General features: G+C 48.6%; 10 protein-coding genes across 10 annotated transcripts; 7 read left to right on the forward strand and 3 right to left on the reverse strand.

The window, feature by feature from the left end:
• Positions 1-307: 307 nt before the first annotated feature.
• BJ212DRAFT_1274492 (uncharacterized protein) lies at positions 308-457 on the forward strand (the record flags this gene model as incomplete). Its single annotated transcript, XM_041331162.1, has 1 exon — positions 308-457. A coding segment is annotated over one exon (150 nt), but the record flags the coding sequence as incomplete, so codon positions are not given.
• A 655-nt stretch (positions 458-1,112) lies between these two features.
• BJ212DRAFT_361620 (uncharacterized protein) lies at positions 1,113-3,893 on the forward strand. The gene is made up of 13 exons (XM_041343009.1): positions 1,113-1,718; positions 1,771-1,824; positions 1,877-1,952; positions 2,004-2,271; positions 2,322-2,346; positions 2,461-2,549; positions 2,597-2,700; positions 2,751-2,769; positions 2,826-2,846; positions 2,898-3,151; positions 3,203-3,379; positions 3,429-3,511; positions 3,560-3,893. The coding sequence occupies exons 1-13, from the start codon at positions 1,213-1,215 to the stop codon at positions 3,642-3,644; spliced, it is 1,761 nt and encodes a 586-aa protein (XP_041191738.1). The 5' UTR covers positions 1,113-1,212; the 3' UTR covers positions 3,645-3,893.
• Positions 3,894-4,572: 679 nt separating this feature from the next.
• BJ212DRAFT_1274119 (uncharacterized protein) lies at positions 4,573-6,071 on the reverse strand (the record flags this gene model as incomplete). Its single annotated transcript, XM_041331139.1, has 9 exons — positions 4,573-4,784; positions 4,837-4,860; positions 4,913-5,126; positions 5,189-5,197; positions 5,255-5,325; positions 5,380-5,561; positions 5,616-5,676; positions 5,725-5,812; positions 5,868-6,071. The coding sequence occupies 9 exons, from the start codon at positions 6,069-6,071 to the stop codon at positions 4,573-4,575; spliced, it is 1,065 nt and encodes a 354-aa protein (XP_041191739.1).
• A 1,659-nt stretch (positions 6,072-7,730) lies between these two features.
• On the reverse strand, positions 7,731-8,369 carry BJ212DRAFT_1300600 (uncharacterized protein; the record flags this gene model as incomplete). Its single annotated transcript, XM_041333009.1, has 1 exon — positions 7,731-8,369. The coding sequence occupies one exon, from the start codon at positions 8,367-8,369 to the stop codon at positions 7,731-7,733; it is 639 nt and encodes a 212-aa protein (XP_041191740.1).
• A 663-nt stretch (positions 8,370-9,032) lies between these two features.
• On the forward strand, positions 9,033-11,721 carry BJ212DRAFT_1362610 (uncharacterized protein; the record flags this gene model as incomplete). The annotated part of the gene is made up of 7 exons (XM_041335957.1): positions 9,033-9,257; positions 9,320-9,807; positions 9,859-9,954; positions 10,006-10,203; positions 10,258-10,393; positions 10,446-10,523; positions 10,581-11,721. Coding segments are annotated over exons 2-7 (1,934 nt in total), but the record flags the coding sequence as incomplete, so codon positions are not given.
• A 746-nt stretch (positions 11,722-12,467) lies between these two features.
• Positions 12,468-13,879, forward strand: BJ212DRAFT_1447584 (uncharacterized protein; the record flags this gene model as incomplete). The annotated part of the gene is made up of 5 exons (XM_041338417.1): positions 12,468-12,498; positions 12,550-12,597; positions 12,656-13,228; positions 13,257-13,317; positions 13,591-13,879. The coding sequence occupies 5 exons, from the start codon at positions 12,468-12,470 to the stop codon at positions 13,877-13,879; spliced, it is 1,002 nt and encodes a 333-aa protein (XP_041191742.1).
• A 175-nt stretch (positions 13,880-14,054) lies between these two features.
• Positions 14,055-15,403, forward strand: BJ212DRAFT_361899 (uncharacterized protein). Its single transcript, XM_041343010.1, has 5 exons — positions 14,055-14,509; positions 14,570-14,587; positions 14,642-14,789; positions 14,841-15,047; positions 15,106-15,403. Exons 1-5 carry the CDS (start codon positions 14,357-14,359, stop codon positions 15,345-15,347), a joined length of 768 nt encoding a protein of 255 aa, XP_041191743.1. The 5' UTR covers positions 14,055-14,356; the 3' UTR covers positions 15,348-15,403.
• Positions 15,404-16,719: 1,316 nt separating this feature from the next.
• Positions 16,720-18,301, reverse strand: BJ212DRAFT_1577935 (squalene epoxidase-domain-containing protein; the record flags this gene model as incomplete). Its single annotated transcript, XM_041342206.1, has 3 exons — positions 17,551-18,301; positions 17,043-17,503; positions 16,720-16,987 (listed from the first exon to the last, which is right to left on the reverse strand). The coding sequence occupies exons 1-3, from the start codon at positions 18,262-18,264 to the stop codon at positions 16,720-16,722; spliced, it is 1,443 nt and encodes a 480-aa protein (XP_041191744.1). The 5' UTR covers positions 18,265-18,301.
• Positions 18,302-19,025: 724 nt separating this feature from the next.
• Positions 19,026-19,482, forward strand: BJ212DRAFT_1482023 (uncharacterized protein; the record flags this gene model as incomplete). Its single annotated transcript, XM_041340350.1, has 2 exons — positions 19,026-19,161; positions 19,214-19,482. 2 exons carry the CDS (start codon positions 19,026-19,028, stop codon positions 19,480-19,482), a joined length of 405 nt encoding a protein of 134 aa, XP_041191745.1.
• A 1,688-nt stretch (positions 19,483-21,170) lies between these two features.
• On the forward strand, positions 21,171-22,664 carry BJ212DRAFT_1513401 (uncharacterized protein; the record flags this gene model as incomplete). Its single annotated transcript, XM_041341663.1, has 3 exons — positions 21,171-21,206; positions 21,264-21,401; positions 21,462-22,664. 3 exons carry the CDS (start codon positions 21,171-21,173, stop codon positions 22,575-22,577), a joined length of 1,290 nt encoding a protein of 429 aa, XP_041191746.1. The 3' UTR covers positions 22,578-22,664.
• Positions 22,665-22,975: the final 311 nt, after the last annotated feature.

Genomic DNA, 22,975 nt, shown 5'->3' on the forward strand with positions numbered 1-22,975 from the left:
CTCACATCATCAGTCCCAACCGTGACCAATGCACCCTCAAAGCTGTAGCGCACGGCATCTACTAGTAAATGGGCTGCTCCCAATAGTGAGGACGAAGACACTTTCTTCTTTCCTGACTCAATCGAAGTATACCTCGATTCTCCATGTGTTTCAAGAATGGAGTTCTTCAATATTGGGAGAATGCTCGTGCTACTCGACCTCGACTGGCTCAAATGGCCCTTGATTACTTGTCCGCACCAGGTATGTAGGCTTACAAGTAGTATTGACAGCAATCTAATACTCCGTAGCTTCCTCAGTTGATACCGAACGAGCTTTCTCCGGTGGCCATTTACAAGTCAACCGTCGTCAACACGGTATCAGCTCCCAGACCTTCAAAGCGCATGTTGCCGTTGGATCGTGGTCCCTGCAAGTCATATCTACAATTCCTAACAATGTACAATTTGTCACCCTCGGGTGACCCGCACCATCCGCGGATTCACCCGCACCCGTGATACTCTCACTCGTACGGGCGTGGGTAGGCCTTCGAAGTTCCATCTACCCGCGGATTGGGTACGGGTGCCACCCGGGTCCACCCATGTTTCGCCCTAACTTCGTCGCGCACAAAACGTCTGATTCGAGGCAATTTCCTTACTCTTTTTGGATGTCTCGCTCTCGGAACTCGTCCGGATCAATTGAATAATTTTTGTTTTCTCCGTCATCGATGGTCCCCAGTAATTCGCGCGTTTGACCTTGTACATCGTGTTCCGTCTGTATTTCCTTTCTGAAAATGAGCCCATCTACACATTCCAATTCTCTTGGGGCTGATTACAACATCTCTTGCACAAACACACCTTTGCGAGTGCCGCTTGTAGTTCCAGCTTCTCATCATCAGTGAAGACATGCTGCATCAGAGCTTCGATATCCATGACAGTGAGGAAAAATAACTGTAAATTCACGTTCTACTATGTCTTATGGTTTACAGATATTGTTTGTAAATTAGCCGACGGTAAGCTATCAAAACTCCTACAGACGCCCTCTTATCTGTCGATTCTTACGGGAAGTCACCCAATATAACTTTCTCACCAGTCCTCTGATTTCACTCACTTGGTAGCCAGCCTACCCTTGAGTGCTCAGGCACCCACGTTGTCGACTTGTTGATACCTGCAAGACTATTATTCTACCATATTCTCGCCCACCAGCAGACAGTTTCTGTACTCGGCTCAAAGTGCCTCCATGATTATGCCTGGACGACACATCCGGACATTCCTTTCCTGGTTGAGGGTGGTTGTCAAGGCGACCGCAGTTCGGTCATACACAGGAATCCTCTCTGCCCTACTGCGACTGATTCGACACTGTTATATCATCCGTGGACCAGGAAAAGAGAGAACCTGTAGAGAATGGGGTTTAGCGTTGAGCTCTCAGGCAAACGAACAAGACAAATTGACGGCGTCTTTGACACTTGCAGTGCCGATCCTTCAAGAGCCTCTAGGTCACGAAGGATCCCAACTTGGAATGGACGTTCACCCTCAAACTCTAGCGCTTGACGAAGGAATGCATGTCATGGCTTCCAAAAACCAGGCCCTGCAGAACTCATGTTCACCATTGAGCTTTGGCAGTGGGTCCGAACACAACATCCATACCACGTCGCTACAGTGCCCGATGCCAGGACAATCCCTTGACACCACCCTGATGCCCATTACACCCCGACAGATCGGGCGATACGACAGGGATGTAAAGATGTACGCAAGTTTCATTTATCGAGTGCGTCGCCGTTGTGATCCATGCCTACAGTCGAGATGAGTATGTAGTGTTTGAAATTGAGAAAGGTCCTTTCGACTGTTCAGAGTCAGTACTTTGTTAATTGAAAGCCAAGGACGAGACTGAAATGGCCTCGTAGGGACCTCGCTCCAGTAGCGGGATGGGAGCCGCTCACGCACCCGGACGGGGCTTTGTTTTTTTATCACCCGTATAAAGTGCGTCCAAGTCTATCCTATCTCTGCACTCTTACTCATGTTGCCTACCAGAGGGTTTTCACTGATGCCAATGTCCGAGATCCTGCAATTGCGACCAGAATGGGCAAGGCTGCCGAGAAGGCGTATGAAGAAGCGCACAATGCAGACATTGTTTTGCATCCGTCTGTTGAGTTGGCATTGGAGTTCATGGATAAGGATAATAAATGCATTGGCTACTACTTTGTTGACCATGATAGACGTGTGATTTTCTGGTTCGAGGCCCACGAATCTCATTACGTTATATTTGGTGTTCGAGGTGTAGAACGCAAAAGCCATGTTAGTGAGTTCTTTCTTTTTCCATTCGAGCTTCTCTCATCGCGCGACTCCTAGGATATGCACTAGAATCACAGTACTGGTTTGTACGGCCTCAGACGTACGTATGTTCCCTCGCTTTGCCGGAGTAGATGTGTTGACGCTTTTTCATAGCCCTTTTCTGCCTCCCATGGTTTATACATCGTGATATTGACAGGAAATTCGTTGAACAATATCCAAACAAACGGTTTCTTCCGAAAGACGTTGTCGTGAGACTCAAAGAAGTCGTCATGCATGGCCACGCAGGTGAGTAAAGTAAGCCTCTCACTCAGCACCAGAATGACCCGTGACAGAATATATCACTGACGAAAAATCTGTATCACCTTTTACTTCGGATGAGACTGCAAGTATACTCCACCTTATGGATCTGCTTATGAGTGAATCATTTCCTGACCTGGTATGTCCTCATTGATTGTCTTTTCAGGCAGTATTAACAGGGAGCATGAGCATTCTATTCGTATCGTTGGTAAGTCTGAAGGCCAAATGTCAATAGATTGCTTCTGATATGTTCACTGATTTCAGCTCGATGTATGAAACGAATCAGTGAGCTCACGCTGGTAGCAAGCGCACCCCATTTCCTAATCACCTTGCCAGCTAGGGCCAACTTTCGAAATTTCTCTGGACAACCAATCGCCCGACTTGACGCAGAGCAATCGTTATACGGAGATTCCAACCCGTGCTCGAAAACTATCCTTTTTCAAGTCATGGATTTTATTATGTTTGGATCCCCTGATGCTCATAGCAAGGCCCTTCGCATGATACGTGTCGACAGTAGCATCATTCAAATGAGGCGGTATAGGAATTTTATCGACAGTCTCAATGGCGAATGGAACGGATACACAATATTCGTGAGTTGCACTTTTGTTTTATATTTTCGATGTAATCAATGTCCATGCTAGTCTACTGTGATGCTTGCTGTTGATATTAGCTTTCTCGGGGTTCCAATCGTCCAGACTCAGACGTTCGCGACCCTTGTATCTTATCTATCTATCCTTTGTGCTTTGGGCTCGTTGGTGGTCACACTAGGATTTGCTAGACAAGTCTATGACAGCCAGCGGTACCCCTACAGACGTTTGGTATGTTTTGTTTTTCAAATTATTGGATTTCTATTAATTGTGTCTACAGGCCTCGTTCATGTTTAGAATGTCGCTTTCCACCGACCGCCTTGCCCTGATGCTCAGTCTGCCATTTGCATTCCTGATTTGGGGGTGCGTTTCGGGTTAAATACCACGGCGTAGTGACTCATTCTTTGACAGAGCAATATTCTTTGCTGCAGCATTATCCATTGTGATTTTCCGCACTTCTGATACTCTCACCTTCTCAATTGCATGTCCAATTTAGGGCCGCCATAGTTATCCTGGCGATGTGGCCCGCACTAGCTGGCCATATTAACACCCTGAAATATTGGATGAAGGGCTGTATTCTACATATGAGGCAGTATCTCAATCTCAGATTTTCTGGGATTACTGCTGGCTCTCATGTCTAATCTGGTGTGGTTGCAATGTATCGACTTTCCATGGGTGATGTGTGACCTATTACCATTCCGAAATAGATTGGCTCTCTATCTTCAGAAAGCTCAACTGGTGTTATTTAGCTGTTGTCTTTTCCTCTTTATTGAGGTGAGAGCTAAAGTAGCGCGAGCCTCAGTCTATGGTCAAAGAGACTATTATTCCTAATGCACAAACCTAAAGTAGCGCGAGCCTAATGGGTGTGCTAATGAGTACTTTGTATGTAGGAATGAGAACAGCGTACACACCTCAGTCTATGGTCAAAGAGACTGAGGTGCGATGATGGCATCTAGCTGCCTTAAGTAGCAAGGAAGAAAGAAAATAATCATAACTAGGTGAGTGACATGCAATGACAGTCATGACAGTCATGACAGACGTGATATTAGAGTGGTACCGACTCGGGTGCTCTGACGGATCACCTCTCAACACTCTTCCTCTCTTGCAAATAGTGTTTGAATGACATTGCACAGGCAGGTCACTATGTTAGAAAGCCAAACCTAAATGTGGAGCGGCTGAACTTCAGACGTGGTATTAGAATACACGCATTCGTCGGTATGAATAATTGGTTGTGCCACGCAGACAGATGGAATTCGAATACTGCTATACCTGCTCGTCTCAGCAAAACCTTTTAGCCTAGTTGCCTGTGCTTCACATGTATATACTAAGAGTACTGATTGTGTAGAAACGTTCAATTCTCACATTTATTCATCCAATTGCGGCCATGACGGTACAATCCATCCAAATTCTTGGTACAAAACGTATCACCATCCCTTTGCTTCGTAGTCCGCCAGCGTGTCCTTCGTCGTCTCTGCGATAGTTCGGTACTTGAGCCCCAGGATTCGTGCAGCCTTCGCGGTGTCGTAGTGAAGAAGGTGTACCGTGGAGGGGTGTCCAGTACCAGCACCAGGGTTACCCTTCGGCAGACCACCTGTTGTGAGTTTCGGTGGCGGCGAGATTGTATTAGCAGCGTCAACTACGAAATATCATGTGAGTAATAGAGCAGCAGCACTACAGAGTGCACCTACTGAAATCCTGCCATTTCCAAAGTCCTGGGGCAAAGGTGAGTGCCTGATCATTGCTGGATGGATGGAGCTATCGTACCTGCACTAACGATCATTCGTTCGCCACCTGCAGCTTCCTTCTCGAGCGAGATGGCATGCGCTTCTGCAAGGTCACGTACATCGATCCAGGCTGTACCGACGGAAGCAAGGAACTCGTTTGTTGCTCCGTTGGAGTTTGGATGGGCGACATAGTTGTAAAACATGTTCGAGGACGTGCCCAATCCCGACGGTGCTGTGGCCGCGTTGATAGCGGGCTATCATGGAAGAAGTAGATTTAAATAGGGGAAATCGAATGAGAAGTACGTTTCCGACATACCCCAAAGACCTATCATTGAGAAATGGGTGAGTTCGTCCCGGTTAAAATTCCTGATGTAAAACTCACAAAAGGTGGATTAAGGACAGTGAGATCCCAGCCGACATTGGCCTTATGCGTGTTCCAGAACTCCCAAGCCGCTGCAAGGATATGAGAATCGCCAATCCACGATGAGCAAATTTGATACCACGTACCTTTCTCAGCAAGAGTCTTCGAAGCACGATACTTCATCATATTAGGCGCTTCGCGACCTTTTTCCCTCACGACTTCCAGACATTGCTCGTTCCAGTCCAGTTCGGAGAAAGTAGATGGTGTTGGCGTATCACGCAGAATCGCAGCTCCTGATGAAGTAACCACGACACGCTTGACAGATTGACTGACGCAATATCAATTAACAGCGCACACCTTCAGACGGCGACAAAGTACCTACCCATACTTGAGAGCACTCTTCAGGATCCCAACAGTGCCATTGACGGCGGGAATGATAAGTTCTAAGAACAGGTGAGTGAAAATCAGGGCATTAATTCGTGTCAATGTACCATTCGGGTCGTCCGCATTCATGTGAAAAGGGGAGGCTGTGTGCTCAATGGCATCGACACCTTGAACTGCCTCGTCAAAGGCACCTTCCTATTTTGAATACATCAGTAAGGTCCCGCGCGATCACTTTCTTGCCTATGCACACCTTTGTGATATCTTCGACGACGATCACCTCATGCTTATCACCATACGAGCTGAACAGTTGCCTGAGGTGTGCTGCCTTTTCCTCAGACCGAATTGTTCCACGGACAGAGTACCCCTTCTCGAGAAGGGTACGCACGACCCAAATCGCGATATAGCCATTCGCACCAGAGACAAGGACCTTGCAGGGAGGTTGCACAGCCGGCATGATGAAGCGTTTGGGGGAGGGGAAAAGATAAGCTTGCTTATATCTGCACTGTCCTTATTAATACCCATGGCGGAAGTGGAGTTCCTGGATTATCGATATACCTTACATGTGACGCTTGATCAGAGTTCTGCGTTCATTGGTAATGGCTCCCGGCTGGCCGCGGCCCGCACCCTGAGTACATGCACGAGTCGTGGTTCTCTCTCAGCACATACGGCCCCGTCTCAGAATCGACCATCTAAGTAGCTTGCCTCGTAGATGTGTTGGTCTAACATTTTACCGTGACGTGCAGTGACCGTGACTTATTCGGGCCGCCACAACGGACCGAGTCAGACCTTCGGCGTTGCAGCTCAACTTATTTATAGGTACACATGTTTCAGCGGAAAGTTTGAGCACGAGCGAGGTGCATTAACAACTTCATCTAACTCCAGCTCCCCAGGATTACTGAACGCTCAGCCTGGATTTGGAGATGGGTGGTATGTGGTTTTTTACTAATCATTTATTGCTCTCATTTTTCCAATAGTTTTAGTCGACGTGGATTTACTATTGCTGATGCGGTTGTGAAAATCCTTACACTGTTCGAACTGCGAGAGAGTGAGTGAATCAATGGTCGTATTTCATTCATCCTTGTTGATTTTATTTAGCTTACGCCCCGTCTTGTTGGAAAGGTTCATGCTCCTTTCAAGAACAGAAATGGAGCCTTGGAAAGCCGGAGTTCAGATTAAGTTCGTTACGATTATTGTGTCCTCTTCCTTGAGTGTTCAAGACGTGCCTTCAGCCGCTATGTTCCCCGAATATCTACTACTTCCAACAGAGTGCTCGATCGTAGGCTGAAGTGCCTAAGCCCACACCCATTGAATAGTTCCAGATATCGTTAGTTTCATTCTGTCGGCGCTGTTCCCTTACTGACACTTCATAGGGCGCCGCTTTTGTAGGAGTAGGCGTTGCCTTGAATTTCCAGTGCATACAGCTTGACATCGTTGATTTCTTTCCGCTTCATGCTGCTTCTGGTACTTTTCCCGTATTTGATCACACCTATCTAACGCCTTTTGTGAGCCGTCATCTGTTTCCTGCGGTCGTTAGCTGGCTTTGGACTTTCGTTATTTGCTATAGCGATGTACAGCGCATCGAGGTTCGGGAAGGGCGATACCATTCTTGCAGTCGTAGCAATCCTGATGCCAGGTTGTCCTGCGTACATCTCCGTTCTTGTTCCTCCTCTTGCCACCCCTGTTGATTGTACCTGCAGTCCCTGGATATTTCGGCGTTATGGGGAGCGAATCCGGAACAGTACCTAGACGCGTGCGGCTGCATGATAATCAGATAAACGTTTCATACGCCAATTGTGTATCCTACACTTCCCAGTTCCATAACATACGATTACAGTGTCTTTACATAGCTTGAATGTTGTATATTATGTAGATCGTGATTTAGACCAAAGTAGTTCGCAATACTGCATGGACCACCCCTAGAGGCTACATGTCATAGAACATAATTACTAAGTGATTAAGGTTAGGTCAGAAATTACAGATATCATAGGATAGGATACAACCAAACACGTGTCTAATGCCAAACCATATCTCAAGCATCGGTGCGCCTCTTCTGCGGAATTCACTTCCTAGGCTATTCTCGAGTCTTCTTCCCTGCGCCCCTGAACCGGGCGGTCTAAGGCCGCTTGCTTGCCCGCTTATTCATGACACCCGTCAGCGATGAAAAGGCAGAGACTGAGAAGCGGTGCGCCTTTGCGCCAGATGTGCGAGAGGCAAGCAAGGACATACTCCGCACGATGCTCTTCCTCTTTGATGTCTTTTCCATATTAGGAACGTCCTCTCTGAAAGGTTTTGCTTGCTCAGGTGTTTCCGCTGCGGCTGCGGAGGGCTTGGACGGGACCTGACCCACGTCGACGACATTGACGGGTTCCACAGGACGCGAGGGCATGATACAATCCGCGAATGATATGCGTCGCGTCTGCACAGGCTTATTAGCAGATGGGTAGAGCTGCAAAATTGGAGGTGGAAATCCGGGCTTTGAAATAACGTTGACAAGGGTTTCCGTGCTATTATCTCCTGTCAAAATGACAGGCCCCAGGGGTATCTCCAGGATGGAAGATGCGGGCGAAGCTACTTGTGATTGGGAAATAGTGGGAAGTATTGAGCGGAATATTGGAGGTTCTGGCTTGAGCTGGATTTCCACAGCTTTGCGCTCTGGAGGTGTTTCGAGGACGAAACCCTCTGGGATGAGAGGCGCTTTTCTCGCATTGCGAGTGAAATAAAGGAGGTCGGAGAACGAGATCCTGAAAGACATGGTCGCGGAAGTCTATAGATGATGGCCTAGAGGAAGATGGCCTGCACCCTAGAAATATATATACAGGTAGTAACACAAGAAAAAAGAAATGAAAGGTGTCCCTGGATGAGGAAACGGGAGAACTGTGACGGCGACTGCAGGGACAGAGAACGGGACTTATATATATAGCATTCCCTGCCTCTCAACTAACCCTGTGCTGTCCGCCGCTGTTGTTGGCGTGCGTGGGGAACTATCGTGGTGTGGTTGTTGATCTGGGAACCGTATCTTGACTGATAGCCTTCAGTTATTGATAGACGATCGAGCTGCTGTTTAGCGCTCGGCGCTCAGTAGCTACAGGTGTACCGGGCTTGAACAGGATCATAGAGAATCGAGTTGACATCCGGGTACGCTTCAAAGGCTATCGCGGCAGTGAGGCTGTGACCGGTGCTTGACAGGAATACGGTATGATGGTAGGCGTGTAACCACGATGCTAAAGGGCCTAATTGTATACACAGGTTTGCAATTTTGAAATTTGAGCATCGATGTAGGATTACTGGTAAACGTTGAAACGCTGATCGATTGATCAGTCGACGAGGGAGCCTGCAGGCTAATAGTAGTAGACTGCAGTGGGCGCCGCCGCTTACGTCAGGCAAACGCTCTGGACTCGGCAATTGCAAGTACTTGTCAAAAGCCAACTAGCCTGTTCAAACTTCAATTCTGCAGTCTACACAATCACAGACAATGCAGATTCATTGTATAGCGGCACCGTGATAGCCTTTGCGAGTCATATTTTTCCTTTGTCTAACACTCTTTCACGCCGAATCAGTGTTCTGCACCTTTGTTTTCCAACCTGTATACGTACTTTGACGATGACGATGGGCGTCCACAGCACTCCTTGGTCTTTCTTAAGTACCAGTCTTCATTCAGCACATAGAATCACTCATCTTATATATCGCCAATATGGTTGGAAGAACCACTCGTGTCGAACGTGCTGCTTCAAACGTAGATACTGCGTTATTCACCTCATCACGAACAACCCTCCCGAACTGGTAAGGATGGGATATACCAGCCTGTCGTTAACCCTATATCAGTACAACCCATCACAGGAGCAGATTCACCCTACTCTTACGGTCCTTCCGATGCCACAACGCCAGCTCTCATTCCGGATGATGACATGTACGACAATGTATACTCCACTACTCTTCCTGACCGACTGCGCGAGCTCTTTCCTGGTGGCATGGGCTCATCTACTCAGAACTTACCGTCAACCATTGCCCCACCGCTGGTGCAGTCCACACTTCAGGAATTGCCTAAGAAGAATCCTGACGGGAGATATTCTGCTGCCGCAAAGGGCAAGGGGAAAGCTTTGACAGAACACCAATTCTTTTCTGGTCGACATCCAACTGATCTTGGCCCATCGGACGATGGAAATCTATTATATCCTTCACCCGATTTTTCTGTGAGTTGTGGCGCTCCGTTTAATTGCTGCATGTCACGACTCGGCTTCTAGTCAACTGACGAGTGGGTCACACATACTCGGCCTATCCTACAGGATTATGCCAACAGGCAAATTCCTTTGCCACTTGGTCAGAGGGTTAATGTATCGGCAAGTTCTTTTTGTTTTTATCACGTAAACGCCACATTGACGGTTCTATAGCTTAACGAACCTTCTCAATTTATTCAAGGGGCATTGCAATTGCTTGCCAATCGCGACCACCCCAAAGATACACCTATTGATTCATCTCGTCAACTCGGTCCTCAGCTGATCGAGAATTTCACGGACGTGCATAGATGGGCAACAGAGTACTTTCGCGCACGTTTTGGGATGTCAACTGTGGGAAGCGATATACCTGTGGTGAGAACCACTCTAAAGAATATCCAGAGCTCTCGATATGATTGCCTCCTATAGCTTTTGACGATCATCACGAACACTTTCTATGAAGCCCACACCCAACTTATTGATAGTATCGCAGATGCAGCACTTGCGAACATGCGTGGTCGTGGAGCTGCTATCCTGGATATTGAAGACTTTGCGTTTGGATATGGTTGGGTGGCTCGGTCAGCGCTCTAAATATATACCTGATTGCTTTTCGTTAGATTTCGAGATGAGCCAACAATTGCCTTTTGCTGTGGAATCCAGCTCTCGTATTCATGATACCCTCGAGCAACACCGGCGTAAGCCACCTCTGAGATACTGATTGTGAAGCAGTTATTTATGACCTTGCATTGTAGCTCGGTCACCATTAAAACTTCCCGTGAACCTTCCTGTGACGACAAGATCTGGTAGACAAGTCAAGGTTTCCAAGCAAGCGCAAGCAGCGGCACTGGCTGAAAGTGAGAAGCAGACCAAAGCTCGCCAGCGCAAGAAAGAACAGGCGAAGAAAGTGCAGGATTCGACAACTTCGGAACATGAAACGTACAAAGCTTTCTCTCAAGCTGCACAGAAGAACGTAACAACTCCCAACCCTTCTGCAGCGGGTGTAGTGGTGTGCACCCCCTCTGCCAGTATCTATCATACACCTAACAATGGGAGCTTGTATTATACGCCTCTCCGTGGGATCCATGGGATCTTGCGCAAGATGGAGGCGAATGCAGTCGTCTTTACAGGCGCCAAGTGTCCCACGTGCGGCAGAGTGATGCCTCCTCGCATGCCCATGACTCCCACTAACACCCATTCAGCATCTCAGTCTTCAGCTCATTCAAAAATCTCGATTGATTGGAATTCGCAACGAGCGATCACCAGCCCTACCGTTAGCTCGAATCTGAGGTTGGCGCCTGTTACCGTGCGCCACCCTTCTTTGGCTGTGCCTTGGCCCATTAGGCTTCCACCCTTCGTGTTTCATGCATCATCAGCACCCGACACTGCCCAACATGCGAATACCACTGCAGCACTGTCGGGGGCAACGACTGGCACTCAGGATTCCGCACAGGGACCAGTAGCCTCTGTTAGAGGCGGGCGTCTCTATTTGGGTGCGAGGGGGAATAGAGGCGACGCACGAGGGCATGGTCGGGGTAGTGGCGCATCGGCTCCCCTCACTATCGTTATACCTGCCCGCCCGCGCCCTGTTGCCCCGGCATCCACAGCGGTCCCCCCTGCGAGTGTGTCAACGGCAGCCATGGCTCCCACTAATGCTGTGAGGTGCGACCCTTCGGGCAGACCTGCTGGAGGCTCTGGTACTACGTCCACGCACACGGCGAATCCAATCCCAATTACCGCTGCGTCCACAGAAGCACGCGTTCCCACTGCAAGTGTCCGACCTAGATCTATGAACACAACTGAACACGGGGTGGCGGTCGCTGCTTTTGCACACGCATACTACTCTCAATATAACACCAACCAGACCCTCAGTGCAGGAAGCCATGCGAACGCCCCGTGAACAATACTGCAATTACCCATACATATGCCTCTGGCCCATCTGGTACATTGCTTCTTGGTACAACGGGCCCTACTGGGGTATACTACCCCTATTACTATCCTTTCACCACAGCCACAGCTCCCAACACCGCAAACGCTGCTGCCGGACCCTCGCGTGGCAGGGCGACCGATTTTTCTGATCCCGAACTCTGGGTAACGCACACGCGCTCTGCAGGCGACTTGCCTGGCTTTGCAACGCAGGTACCAGACAGCGTCTCGAGACCAACTGGCGCAGCGAACAACAATAGAGTTGATGCTACGGTGGTATCAAGTTCTCAGGTCGGCGCTAGGCAGACCAAGAAACGTAAAGTGGATAATAGTGAATAGACGAACAGGGATCGGTTTCTTACTTCAGAACTGATCATCGTCGGTTCGAGGTTGTCAGAGGAGCTTGTTGGTACTGTATGTTGATGTACATGGTATACTTAGAACCAGTTAGCGATGATCAATGAGTCAATATTGTTCGAACGTTCGAACGTTCAGTGGTGAGCACTACGTACGTTCTTCCGCAAATTGTGTACGGTTGGCAGCGCCATGTCCATGGCTATGGCTTTTTCTCACCACGTGACAGATGGATATCGCGCTGTGATTGGCTGATCGGATCGAAGCGGATTATACCTAACGGTTCAAGTATACCGAATCCATGGTTGAGATTATCTTCTTATCACAGAGGTCTTGTCTTAGACTCTCGCGTTGCGCAAACAATGTCATCTGGTGCTGATGGATCAGGGCGTTGTAGCACAGTACGAGCATTGAAAGCATGACTCAGGAAGGCAAATTTTCTAGCTGATAATGCGGAGGGATGGACAGTGGTGATGGGCAATGAAGCGGGCGGCATGATCAACCGTATTTCGCTCTTTTTCAGTCCTTACCGTTGTTTTGCATCACATAGATCTCGATTCTCTCGCTAGTGCACTCGGATATGCTTGGTTGCGCTCCAACACGAGCGGAAAAGTGATCGCATACATCACTACACCTGAAGATGATTTCGTCCTTAGAGCAGAGAATTTGCATGCCCTTGGTCTTGCTGGAATCAACTACCCTTTTGAAGAGCTTTATTGCTCTAGTGATCTACGAGTGTCCCAGTTCGCACTTGTGGATCACAACGACCTTCACACTAGATACGCATCTCCAACAGCCAGGGTTGTTGCAGTGATAGATTACCACGAGGATGAAGGACAATACAAGGACACAACCGATCCCAGGATAGTCGAACCGGCTGGAAGTTGCTCGTCTCTTGTTGCAAGAGTGTATCAATTGTCCCCCAATCTTTTCATACCCGCAGAACTGTCGACGCTCTTGCTGAGTGCTATTTTGATCGATACCCAAGGCCTAAAAGAGGGAGGAAAAGCTCTGGATATCGACAGGGAGGCAGCTGCGTTTTTAATTCCCCAGTCCCTTTTAGACACAATGAACAAGTCTCCGCATCATCAGATAAACAATCATCAATTACCCCCTCCCTTCCGTTCAGTCTCTGTCTGCGGCGTTGGGAGAGAAGAAGCTATCGGTATCCCATCTCAGCACGCGGGACTTGTTGTGGAGAGACTACAAGGAGTACGCATTCAGCATGCCTGCATCCGAGGATGCGACGCTATTTTCCGATATAATAAATGCAGGTCTTGCCACCGTCCCACTTCGCCTCTCTGCATTCTTTGTATCATCGAGTTATCCGATATAATAAATGCAGGTCTTGCCACCGTCCCACTTCGCCTCTCTGCATTCTTTGTATCATCGAGTTATCCTATAAAAGAAATTCAAGACTGGCTCGCCGAAAGAGATCTTGGCGTTCTCGGCATAGCATACTCACTACTTTTCGGAGCAAGAAAGGGAAGGGAAGGCGGGAGCAACTTTGGATATCAAGGCGGATGAAGGAATCGCAGAGAAACTTTGGCAGGGCCTCGAATCAAGCGAAGAGCTCAAGCTGAAGAGGCTTGATTTCTCAAAGTTCGGCGCCAACGCGACTGAGGAATCTGAGGACGAGGATGCTGAAGAAGTCACGACTGATGAAGCGCGGTTTGGGGAGTCATATGTTACAAAGGCATACAAGCAGGGTAATGCGAGCGCGACGAGGAAGCAGACTGCCCCCATTCTCCGGAGACTTATGGAAGGGTTATGAACTCATGAGGTGATTGTTTGACACGATTTGAAACTCGCTCGTACCTGATATATCCGATGCATATGTATAAAGACACCCAATGAACCCATGCAAAGTTAACGATTATCGTGTCGGATTATCCTTGCATTTCTGCATCAGCAATCAGAACCTTTGCACTTTCATTCATGACATGGTTGCACGTCCAGCTCGCACGTTCGAGCGTAGTAAACTCCTGGATCCCCTCCTTCAAACAGGATCTTTACTACAGCTCAGGTTTACGCACGCTATGGCTGACAATCAGCAGCCCGCCGCCCACACACCGCCCACAACATCCACATCTTACATTTCCTGTTTGGAAACTGCAGCGTTTTTAATGTACTTGTACGGCCTGTGGCAAGCACTTTTAATATTTGTGGACCCAGTGTTTATATTCCGTGTTGACAATATTTCTCTTCGTTCTGCCTCTTTCCATCTTCCCATCTACTTGCACTTCGCATCATGAATGCCGACATCCCTGCATTCGATTGTCGAGAAGTCGTTGAAGATCTGGCAGATCGTCTGGGCTCTCTAGGCCTTTTTCTGGATGGTATCAATGACTTGATGAAATTCAGTAACTTGGAAGACTATGAATTACAACGCTACAGTAGAAAGGTCTCGCCTTTACAATCAAATCATCTTTTATAGTTAACTGACCATGATTTTTCCGTGTAGGTGATCGCTCTGACTGAGGTAAACATAATCTCAAGTCTCGCAAACTCTTTCAATAATGTTCTCGGTATTAAGGGCGCGCGCATGACTCTCAAACGTGAGGGAGTGGTCTTGTACCTTTTCGTTCTTTGTCCAGAGGAACTTTTGCCGTACAAGTCGGCGTATTTTAAACTACTTGTTTCGATCAGACGCCGCAGGCGCGCGTTTCCCGCTGACATAGGGGGTAAATATCAGTCATTATTCTGTTGGATTTCCGTATTCATCATTTATACAGATCGAATCGCTTCGCTTCTGTTTGTTCTAGAGAGTAATTTCGTCATACGGTGCGGAGGAGTTGATACTCGTGCCCAACTGGGCATTGAGGAGTTGCTAGTGCCTAAGAACCCACTAGCCGCTTGTGAAAGCACCGCCCAGATTGCAGCGCATACTACTGCTGTCTCGTCGGCACGGACATCATACGCAACATCGGACGTTATGTTACGTACGTAAATCTGCTGCGACAAGTATTCAGGAGACCTAGATTGACCAATAATTTTTAGCACCAGATACTTGGGCGAAAAAAAAGCACAGAATCCACCAGCTTGCAAAATATGTGAAGTCAGAAGCTGCAAATACGTACTATCCACCAGCTCCTCACCAATACTTGCCGAGCGACAACTGGGAGCCCCCTCGTCTTCGAAGGCCATTTGTTCGAACAAAAGCCCAACGTTTTGAAGTTGGCACCAGGGGGCAATCGTCACTTGATGATCTTTTCAATCTCCAACCTTTTTCCCTGGACTAATTCCTTCCGCATTGTACTTCATCACGACTGGAACATCATCCCCCTTTTGTTACATGGCTGTTCTTCCAAGCTTGAATTTTGTAATGATAGATCTATTGCCCATCCCATTATCTACGGACAATTTTTCTTCCTCGGCTGCCATACCACTAGTCCTTGAAGTTTAGAGTCCTTTACCTCATTCTGCCTGTAGATTCGCAATATCATCCATCTACCCCTTTCGTTTGTGACTAGATCTCGGCTGGAGGCGCCTGGAGATATCTTCTCGTCGATGATAGTATTCATCACCTCTCTGATTATTTTGTCCACTTTTTCCACAGCACGTTCAGATATTTCACATCACAACCAGGCTGTATTCGTGACTCGACTACGGCCCCTGCCCCGGTCCGTCGTCATCGAGAAATCCAGCGGGAGCGGCCTCTGATAGCTTGGGTAAGAGACTCGCCATTGCAGTGTCTCCGTCCCAGGCAATAAGTCCTATTCGCTACACAGGCAAGAGGTCCAGCTCCAGATAATGGGAGAGGTTGGTGGCGTTCACATATAATCTGGGGGCTTTCGGTTTTGATGGTGCTTGGGAGTCACTTTTTAGAGTGAAAGTGCGATGTTGTATAGGACATGCAGCGCCGGGAAGCACCAGATTTTGGTGCCACCCTAACTTGAACGTAGGAGCTCGAGTTCAAGAAGCCCTCCCTGAGACAAACTCGTATCACACAAACTCGTATTACCTTGGGTGCGACTTGGATGTTGGTCTGTGGTGTTGACAGATACGAGATCGCTAACAGCGTGAAATCATAGGATGGAAAAATCAAAGGCTACACCGATCCCCTGGTGCTCCAGTTGTCGAGTGACAACAGCGTCAAATTTGTGTGAGTGCAGCCACCTACATCAGTGAATGCATGAGTCCTTGATGTGGCGGCCATGAGGACTATAGTAGGACATCATTTTGCTTTTGCTAAATATGGCTATGTGTACTACGAGAAATTTGTGTTATTGGTACATAGCCATGGATGTCTGAAAATCTAGATTACCATGAGGAGTTCGCGACAAGGTCCCGATATTGCACCATCCCTGCCGTGATGTACCACAGCTCACGTAGGAATCCTGCAATGCATACTGTACACTACACGTCCACCACCGTTTCTCAGTTAATAACAGACTTATGTAGAAGATTATAACAAGCCATAAACACATCTGAATACTGTTCACAGCTGTACCTCCATACGCCGCAGGTAAGTACAATAATTCCAAAATATAGAAACTGTCCTGAATCGTTCCAACAAGCTCACCACCAACGAATCTCTGTCCATAGTAGGGGTCCAAATATTGTACAGGCTGTCCATAACTACAGAAAAACGTCAGCCGGCACCACTAAAGATTAAGTAGCAGAACGTACGACTCTACAGCTCAGCCAGAATAATCGAGGGTAATCTAATATTGAGGGTATTTGCATGATATGCACGTCCGAATGTTTTTCGTCAGTGTGCACTCCACCATTCCCGGTCATATCGGGGGTGCCATTCACATGCGACTCGCTATTTGCGCGAGGCGCATGTATACGTCGAGGATGTGCAAAGAGCACCCATATAGAATAAATTGCCACATAGAAGAAGTGGTATGCAAGGAGTGAGGTTGAAGGCGCAATTCTAGGTCGGCAGTCAACACAGAAAACACGGCAATCGTCACTTGGAAATCACTCACCCACTCAGCAACGATATTGGACCACGGACGGATTCCCCTCCCCTTTCGAAATACTTGAAACATCCGTCTTGGAAAACAGTCAAACACTCGCCATCAGCCCCAAACACGTCGTAAAGGGCAATGCTCATAATATTGATGGTCGCAGCCAACCCTTTGCGTTCCCACCACCATTTGTCGAGGACATCCTTCATCTGACTCCAGTCCAGTAGGTCGTTTATCTTATCAAGGTGCTGGGAAAGTATGTATACGTCGGACAGTGCAACGGTCATACCGCCGCCTGTTAGCGGATGGCGCATGTTCCAGGCGTCCCCGAGAAGGATGACACCACGTTTGTGCGTCTGAGAGGCAGGCGGTAAGAACGAGTTAGGCATGCGGCGAACACGATCAGTAGCAAGAGCAGCGCGGATCGGCTCGTGTAGTTGATTAGGGAGGGAAGGCAAAATTTTAGTGAGGATATGTTTCTGGGGGGTCTTGAGCACATGCCAACTATGAACGGCAGAAAACAAACCTTCAAGTCGGATGGTACGGGACCTTTTACATCTACCAGAATGCGGGTATCGTGTTCTGATATTTGGTATAGTAGAACAGGTCCGTGGCCACGTACGAGTGCGACAGTGCCATGCTGCGATATCGGCAATCGTGCATCCTTGAGTATCGCACCACAGAAATGCGACCTGGTATTTGAAGGGCGTCCAGATGGACCTTGTACGGCACTACGGAAGTTCGAGAAGCACCCGTCTGCAATAACTGTTAAGTCTGCGCGGAAAACTTGCTTCTCTTTCCCGCTAGAACGCGTAGCCTTTACACCGACAACCATTCCTTCCTCTTCCACCAGTTCGTTTACTGTTGCTTCGATGACATCCACACCTTTTGCGCGCATTGCGTGTTCCCTCAGTCCCTGCACGAATAGTCCATGGTGGAAACTCCGTCCTTCTCGTCCGTCAGGGTAGGGGATATGGACAATGCGACCATCTTGAACGACCGCGTATCCGTGTACTGGTATCGCGTCTATACCTTCTAATGCACCCTGTAAACCAAGTTTGTCGAGGAAGGCGACACCGGCAGGTTGGAGCAGCTCGCCGACTATGCGGTCAGGTTCAGCAAGACTCCGCTCGAGGAGTGCAATACGGCGTTGTGGAGCTGAAGACTGTGACAGTGCATGGGCAAGAGCGGAGCCAGCGATACCAGCGCCTACAATAAGCACGTCATACTGTGAGGACATCAACGCGGGTAGTAAAGCAAAATTGAATATTCAAAACATTAAGGTAGATGTTGCGGATTTTACAAACATCACGTGACAATTGGACAATAATTTTAGAGTACTGTCTCTCAAGCTGCACAGAAGTACGCAACAACTCCCAACCCTTCTGCAGCGGGTGGTGTACACCCCCTCTGCCAGTATTTATCATACACCTAACAATGGGAGCTTGTATTATACGCCCCTCCATGGGATCTTGCGGAAGATGGAGGCGAATGCAGTCGTGTTTACAGGCGCCAAGTGTCCCACGTGCGGCAGAGTGATGCCTCCTCGCATGCCCATGCCTCCCACTAACACCCATTCAACATCTCAGTCTTCAGCTAATTCAAAAATCTCGATTGATCGGAATTCGCAACGAGCGATCAGCGGCCCTGCCGTTTGCTCGAATCTGAGGTTGACGCCCGTTACCTTGCGCCACCCTCCTTTGGCTGTGCCCTGGCCTCCGGGTTTCATGCATCATCAGCACCCGACATTGCCGGACATGCGAATACCACTGCAATCCCGTTGGGGGCAACGACTGGCACTCAGGACTCGGCACATGCACCAGCAGCCTCTGTTAGAGGCGGGCGTCTCTATCGCGGGCGAAGGGGAATAGAGGCGACGGACGAGGGCGTGGTCGGGGTAGTGGCGCATCGGCTCCCCTCACTATCGTTATACCTGCCCGCCTGCACCCTGTTGCCCCGGCATCCACAGCGGCCCCCCCTGCGAGTGCGTCAACGGCAGCCATGGCCCCCACTAATGCCGTAAGGTGCGGCCCTTCGAGCAGGTCTGCTGGAGGCTCTGGTACTGCGTCCACGCACACGGCGAATCCAATCCCAACTATTGCTGCATCCACAAAAAGCACGCGTCTCCACCGAAAGTGTGCGACCTGGATCTGTGAACACAACGGGCGGTGCTGAACATGGGGTGGCAGTTGCTGCTTTTGCACATGCGTACTACTCTCAATATAATACCAACCAGACCCCCAGCGCGGGAAGCAATGCGAACGCCGCCGTGAACAATACTTCAAACACGCATACATATGCCTCCGGTTCACCTGGTACATTAATTCTTGGTACAACGGGCCCTACTGGGATATACTACCCCTATTATTATCCTTTCACCACAGCTGCCGCTGCAAACCTGCTGCCGGACCCTCGCGTAGCAGGGCGACCGACTTTTCTGATCCTGAACTCTGGGTAACGCACACGCGCTCCGCAGGTGACTTGCCTGGCTTTGTAGCGCAGGTACCAGACGGCATCGCAAGACCAACTGTCGCAGCGGACAACAATAGAGTTTTACTACGACGGCATCGAGTTCTCAGGTCGACACTAGGCAGACCAAGAAGCGGAAACTGGATAATAGTGAATAGACGAACAGGGACCAGTTTCTTCCTTCAGAACTGATCATCATCGATTCGAGGTTGTCGGAGCTTGTTGGTACTGTGTGTTGATGTACATGAAACACTTGGAACCCAGTTAGCGATGATCAATGATTAATATTGTTCGAACGTTCGAACGCTCAGTGGTGAGCTAGTACTACGTACGTACTTCCGCAAATGAATTCCTGGAGTCCCAAATGGATATTAGACGGTCATTGCAAATAGAAAAGAATTTAGCATCGTCTGACAAGGACAGCCAATAAATTATTTTCTGACAGGTTGAGATAAGGTAAGGCAGAGCTTTGTGATGCGGCAGTGGGACAAACCTACTCTCCGAAAATTGAAATTACCCGTAGAGCCATTCTATTGCCAGCACTGCGCTGATTCAGCTGACGTCTGTGTCAACCCCAGTTCTGATCCAGGGTCCTTCGTTCGAAGGTTGTGACTCGATTAGCCTACTCCATTCAATCACCCCTTAGGCAGATCATAATGGAACATTCACCATAGAATGCCGGGTACCCTGTGTACTCGGCCCCATAATTAGTTTGTGTTAGGTAAATGGTAGTACGTCCATCGTGATCACCTGATAATCAGACTCACATGAGTTGTCACGTTCACGTTCCGTCAAGCTAGAGATCCGGGAACGGCGTGGTTGCGACTCGAATGAAACAAGTGGAAGGTCTTTTACCTGCTAGAACTGTACGTAGAGGGAACACCCGATATGAGTCCGCAGACTAGAATTGTGCAGTCAGGTGTATCAACTGAACAACCTGGTGACTCTCGTGGTGCCTATGTAGTGCATGACTCATCAATGTCAATGAAGTGCCTTGATTTGTGGTGATTTTCTTTCTGGCCCTGAGTGACGATCCCATCGGGATTCTTCCGAAAATTCTGTGGTATTGTGCTGCCAATGCTCATGGTCTATTTCAGTAGTCCTTGGCAGGTACTATAGACTATTATCAGACATTCACAACGATGACTCAGATAAAAACAGAGTACCCCGCAAAAGCCCTCCTCTGGCGAGTCGGGGATAGACTATTATCAGGCGTGCAGCAAATACAGACGAACGTGCTGTAAATGAGGACTTTGGAAGAGTACGAGAGTACCCCTACCAAACATGCATGATGCACTTTTACGTTCTGGGATGTAAGTGAATCTTCAAAGCTTTAAGTTTGAGCGCAACTCATTCCCACCTTAAGCTTTTGAGATTGTTACAGGCTAAATTGAGCACCGCGGCTAGAAGAATGTTACCATCTACGTCGGCAAACGTGCGTTAATGTAGGCACGTTTGGTGGGTACTGGTACACCGAACGCAGCACAGGACCGGTCTCGGTCATCTGGCAATCTGCGGTAACGTTTCAAATCGTTCATAAACGTTGATGAGCAGTCCAGGCGCTTCTTGAACCTCGATTGCACATTTTCCCCCCTACTGTCATTCCACCATTTATACCATCCACTTCCGTCAAAACTACCTGATACAACCAGGAAGCCCCATATACTTATTAGTAACATGAGCACCATCTTCAATGGTGATTCCCAAATGGAGGTGAGTGTCTTATTCCCGCGTTCATATTCATATATAGTACTATACTTACTACGTTAGGTCATCACTGTGCTCGCTAACTGCGGGACTGACACTAACAAGGCTAGGCAAGCCCTTACGAAGTACATAGCACGAAAGCAAGAGAAAGGACGGCCGACTGAACACATTTTAAAAAAGTTGCGACAACTGGAATTGAAAGTTGGTGACCTTGAGATTTCACCGTTACCGCCCTTCGTTAACACAACTTCCTGAACGTAGTTCATCAATGACATCACTTTACATCCCGCTTTCCGAGATGCCAGAGCATCTACATGTCTTCCACGATCACCAGATTTACCCCTGCCTGACTTTGTCCTCCGTGAAACGGCTGCCTTGACTCGCCGGGACAGTCGTCAGAGCGTGCCGGCGCTGCGAGATTTTGCAACTCCAAGTCCCGGCCCCTCCACCCCCCAAAGCTGGTTACAGCTGTCTTATTCACCCGTTGAACATGTAGATCCCCCAATAATGGAGGAGGGTCGGCTACCTCCCGAGGAGGCTTCATACAAGGCTTACGAGACTTCGTTGAGGAGACCTTCGCTGCCACCCACCAACACCCCAGGAAGGTTGCCCGTACTGTCACCGTATGCTTTTCAAATCAGCTCCGGTCGCTCTCGCTCCTCTACTCTCCCATCACCGTCGATTTCATCACCATCTACCCATTCTCCAAAAAAACTCCGAACTTCATTCAATTCTCCACCCCCAACGTCCCCCCTCCCCGATCTTCCATTAGATGCAACTGACGACTATAATTCGCGATTTCACCTACCGCCACCAGCCAATTCTCGGCCTTTTTCGTCTATCTCCAAGAGCTCTTCTAGTTCGCATTCCAGTTATCCAGGTCCTCGTACACCCGAAATTGTTCCACCACTCTATCCTAGATTCTCTTCACAATCAGCTGCGATCACCCGAGGCGACATCAGTGATTCACCACAGAAGGAAGAAAATTTGCCCCAGCAACCCGTCGTTGTGGAACATCACCCTTCGCAGACAGACATCCCTAGCATGTTTTCACCCAGCCGGGAAGGCTCTTTAAACGCATCCGAGAGCTCAGTGGGTGACTTTCCCATTCCGTATCGCGATTCACCTATACTCCGCGAACGGTCTACCCGGAGTCATAATCATAATTTCAGTTTTCCGCTAGACAATGCCCTGCGGCTGTGCGCGGCTTCCGCCGTTGTTCGCCGTGAGGTGATCCAGTGCCTCCAGCAAACCCAAGACTACGAGCAACATAACTGGCCGACAGTCTTGCAGGAATGTGGTATAGCCGAAGATGATATTCCATTCCTTCTGAACGAGATGGCCCGGGAAGTAGAATTCACAGTATCCAGGACGTGATTCCATGATAGTTATACCAGTGATACCTTTATTTTTATCTGTCGCATATTTATGGGCCGCTAGTGTTCCGCTGATCTATTATCTGATTTGGAGTCTGTAGTACTTTTGGATTCGGTATTAACGATATTTGTATTTGAGTGGGCTGTAGACTGTAGTTTGATTGTATGTTGCATTTAGTTGTAGTAAATATTAGTTCTGCTGGCGATCATACACTGGTGTTTTTTGATAGCGAATTCTTTGAATGACTTTGCCCGATACCTCCACTGGCAAGACTCGGAGGTATAGCAGGGCAACATTTCGAGGCAACTCAAGAACCGGTTTGAGTCACCGAGATTGTTCACAACTTCAAGCATGGTCAGAGGCAGTGGAATAGGGATAAGGGACTTGGCGTCGACGAA

This window comes from Suillus subaureus (assembly GCF_016647635.1).
Source record: "Suillus subaureus strain MN1 chromosome Unknown BJ212scaffold_21, whole genome shotgun sequence".
Taxonomy (NCBI): Eukaryota; Fungi; Basidiomycota; class Agaricomycetes; order Boletales; family Suillaceae; genus Suillus; species Suillus subaureus.

Bases quoted from the DNA above. Each gene is read 5' to 3' on its own strand.
- BJ212DRAFT_361620 (XM_041343009.1), top strand. From the start codon at position 1,213: ATGATTATGCCTGGACGACACATCCGGACATTCCTTTCCTGGTTGAGG. The intron at 2,272-2,321 runs GTGAGTTCTTTC...CGCGACTCCTAG, and splicing joins AGAACGCAAAAGCCATGTTA to GATATGCACTAGAATCACAG. The intron at 2,550-2,596 runs GTGAGTAAAGTA...GACCCGTGACAG, and splicing joins CGTCATGCATGGCCACGCAG to AATATATCACTGACGAAAAA.
- BJ212DRAFT_361899 (XM_041343010.1), top strand. From the start codon at position 14,357: ATGAATGCCGACATCCCTGCATTCGATTGTCGAGAAGTCGTTGAAGAT. The intron at 14,790-14,840 runs GTAAATATCAGT...TCATTTATACAG, and splicing joins GTTTCCCGCTGACATAGGGG to ATCGAATCGCTTCGCTTCTG. The intron at 15,048-15,105 runs GTACGTAAATCT...AATAATTTTTAG, and splicing joins AACATCGGACGTTATGTTAC to CACCAGATACTTGGGCGAAA.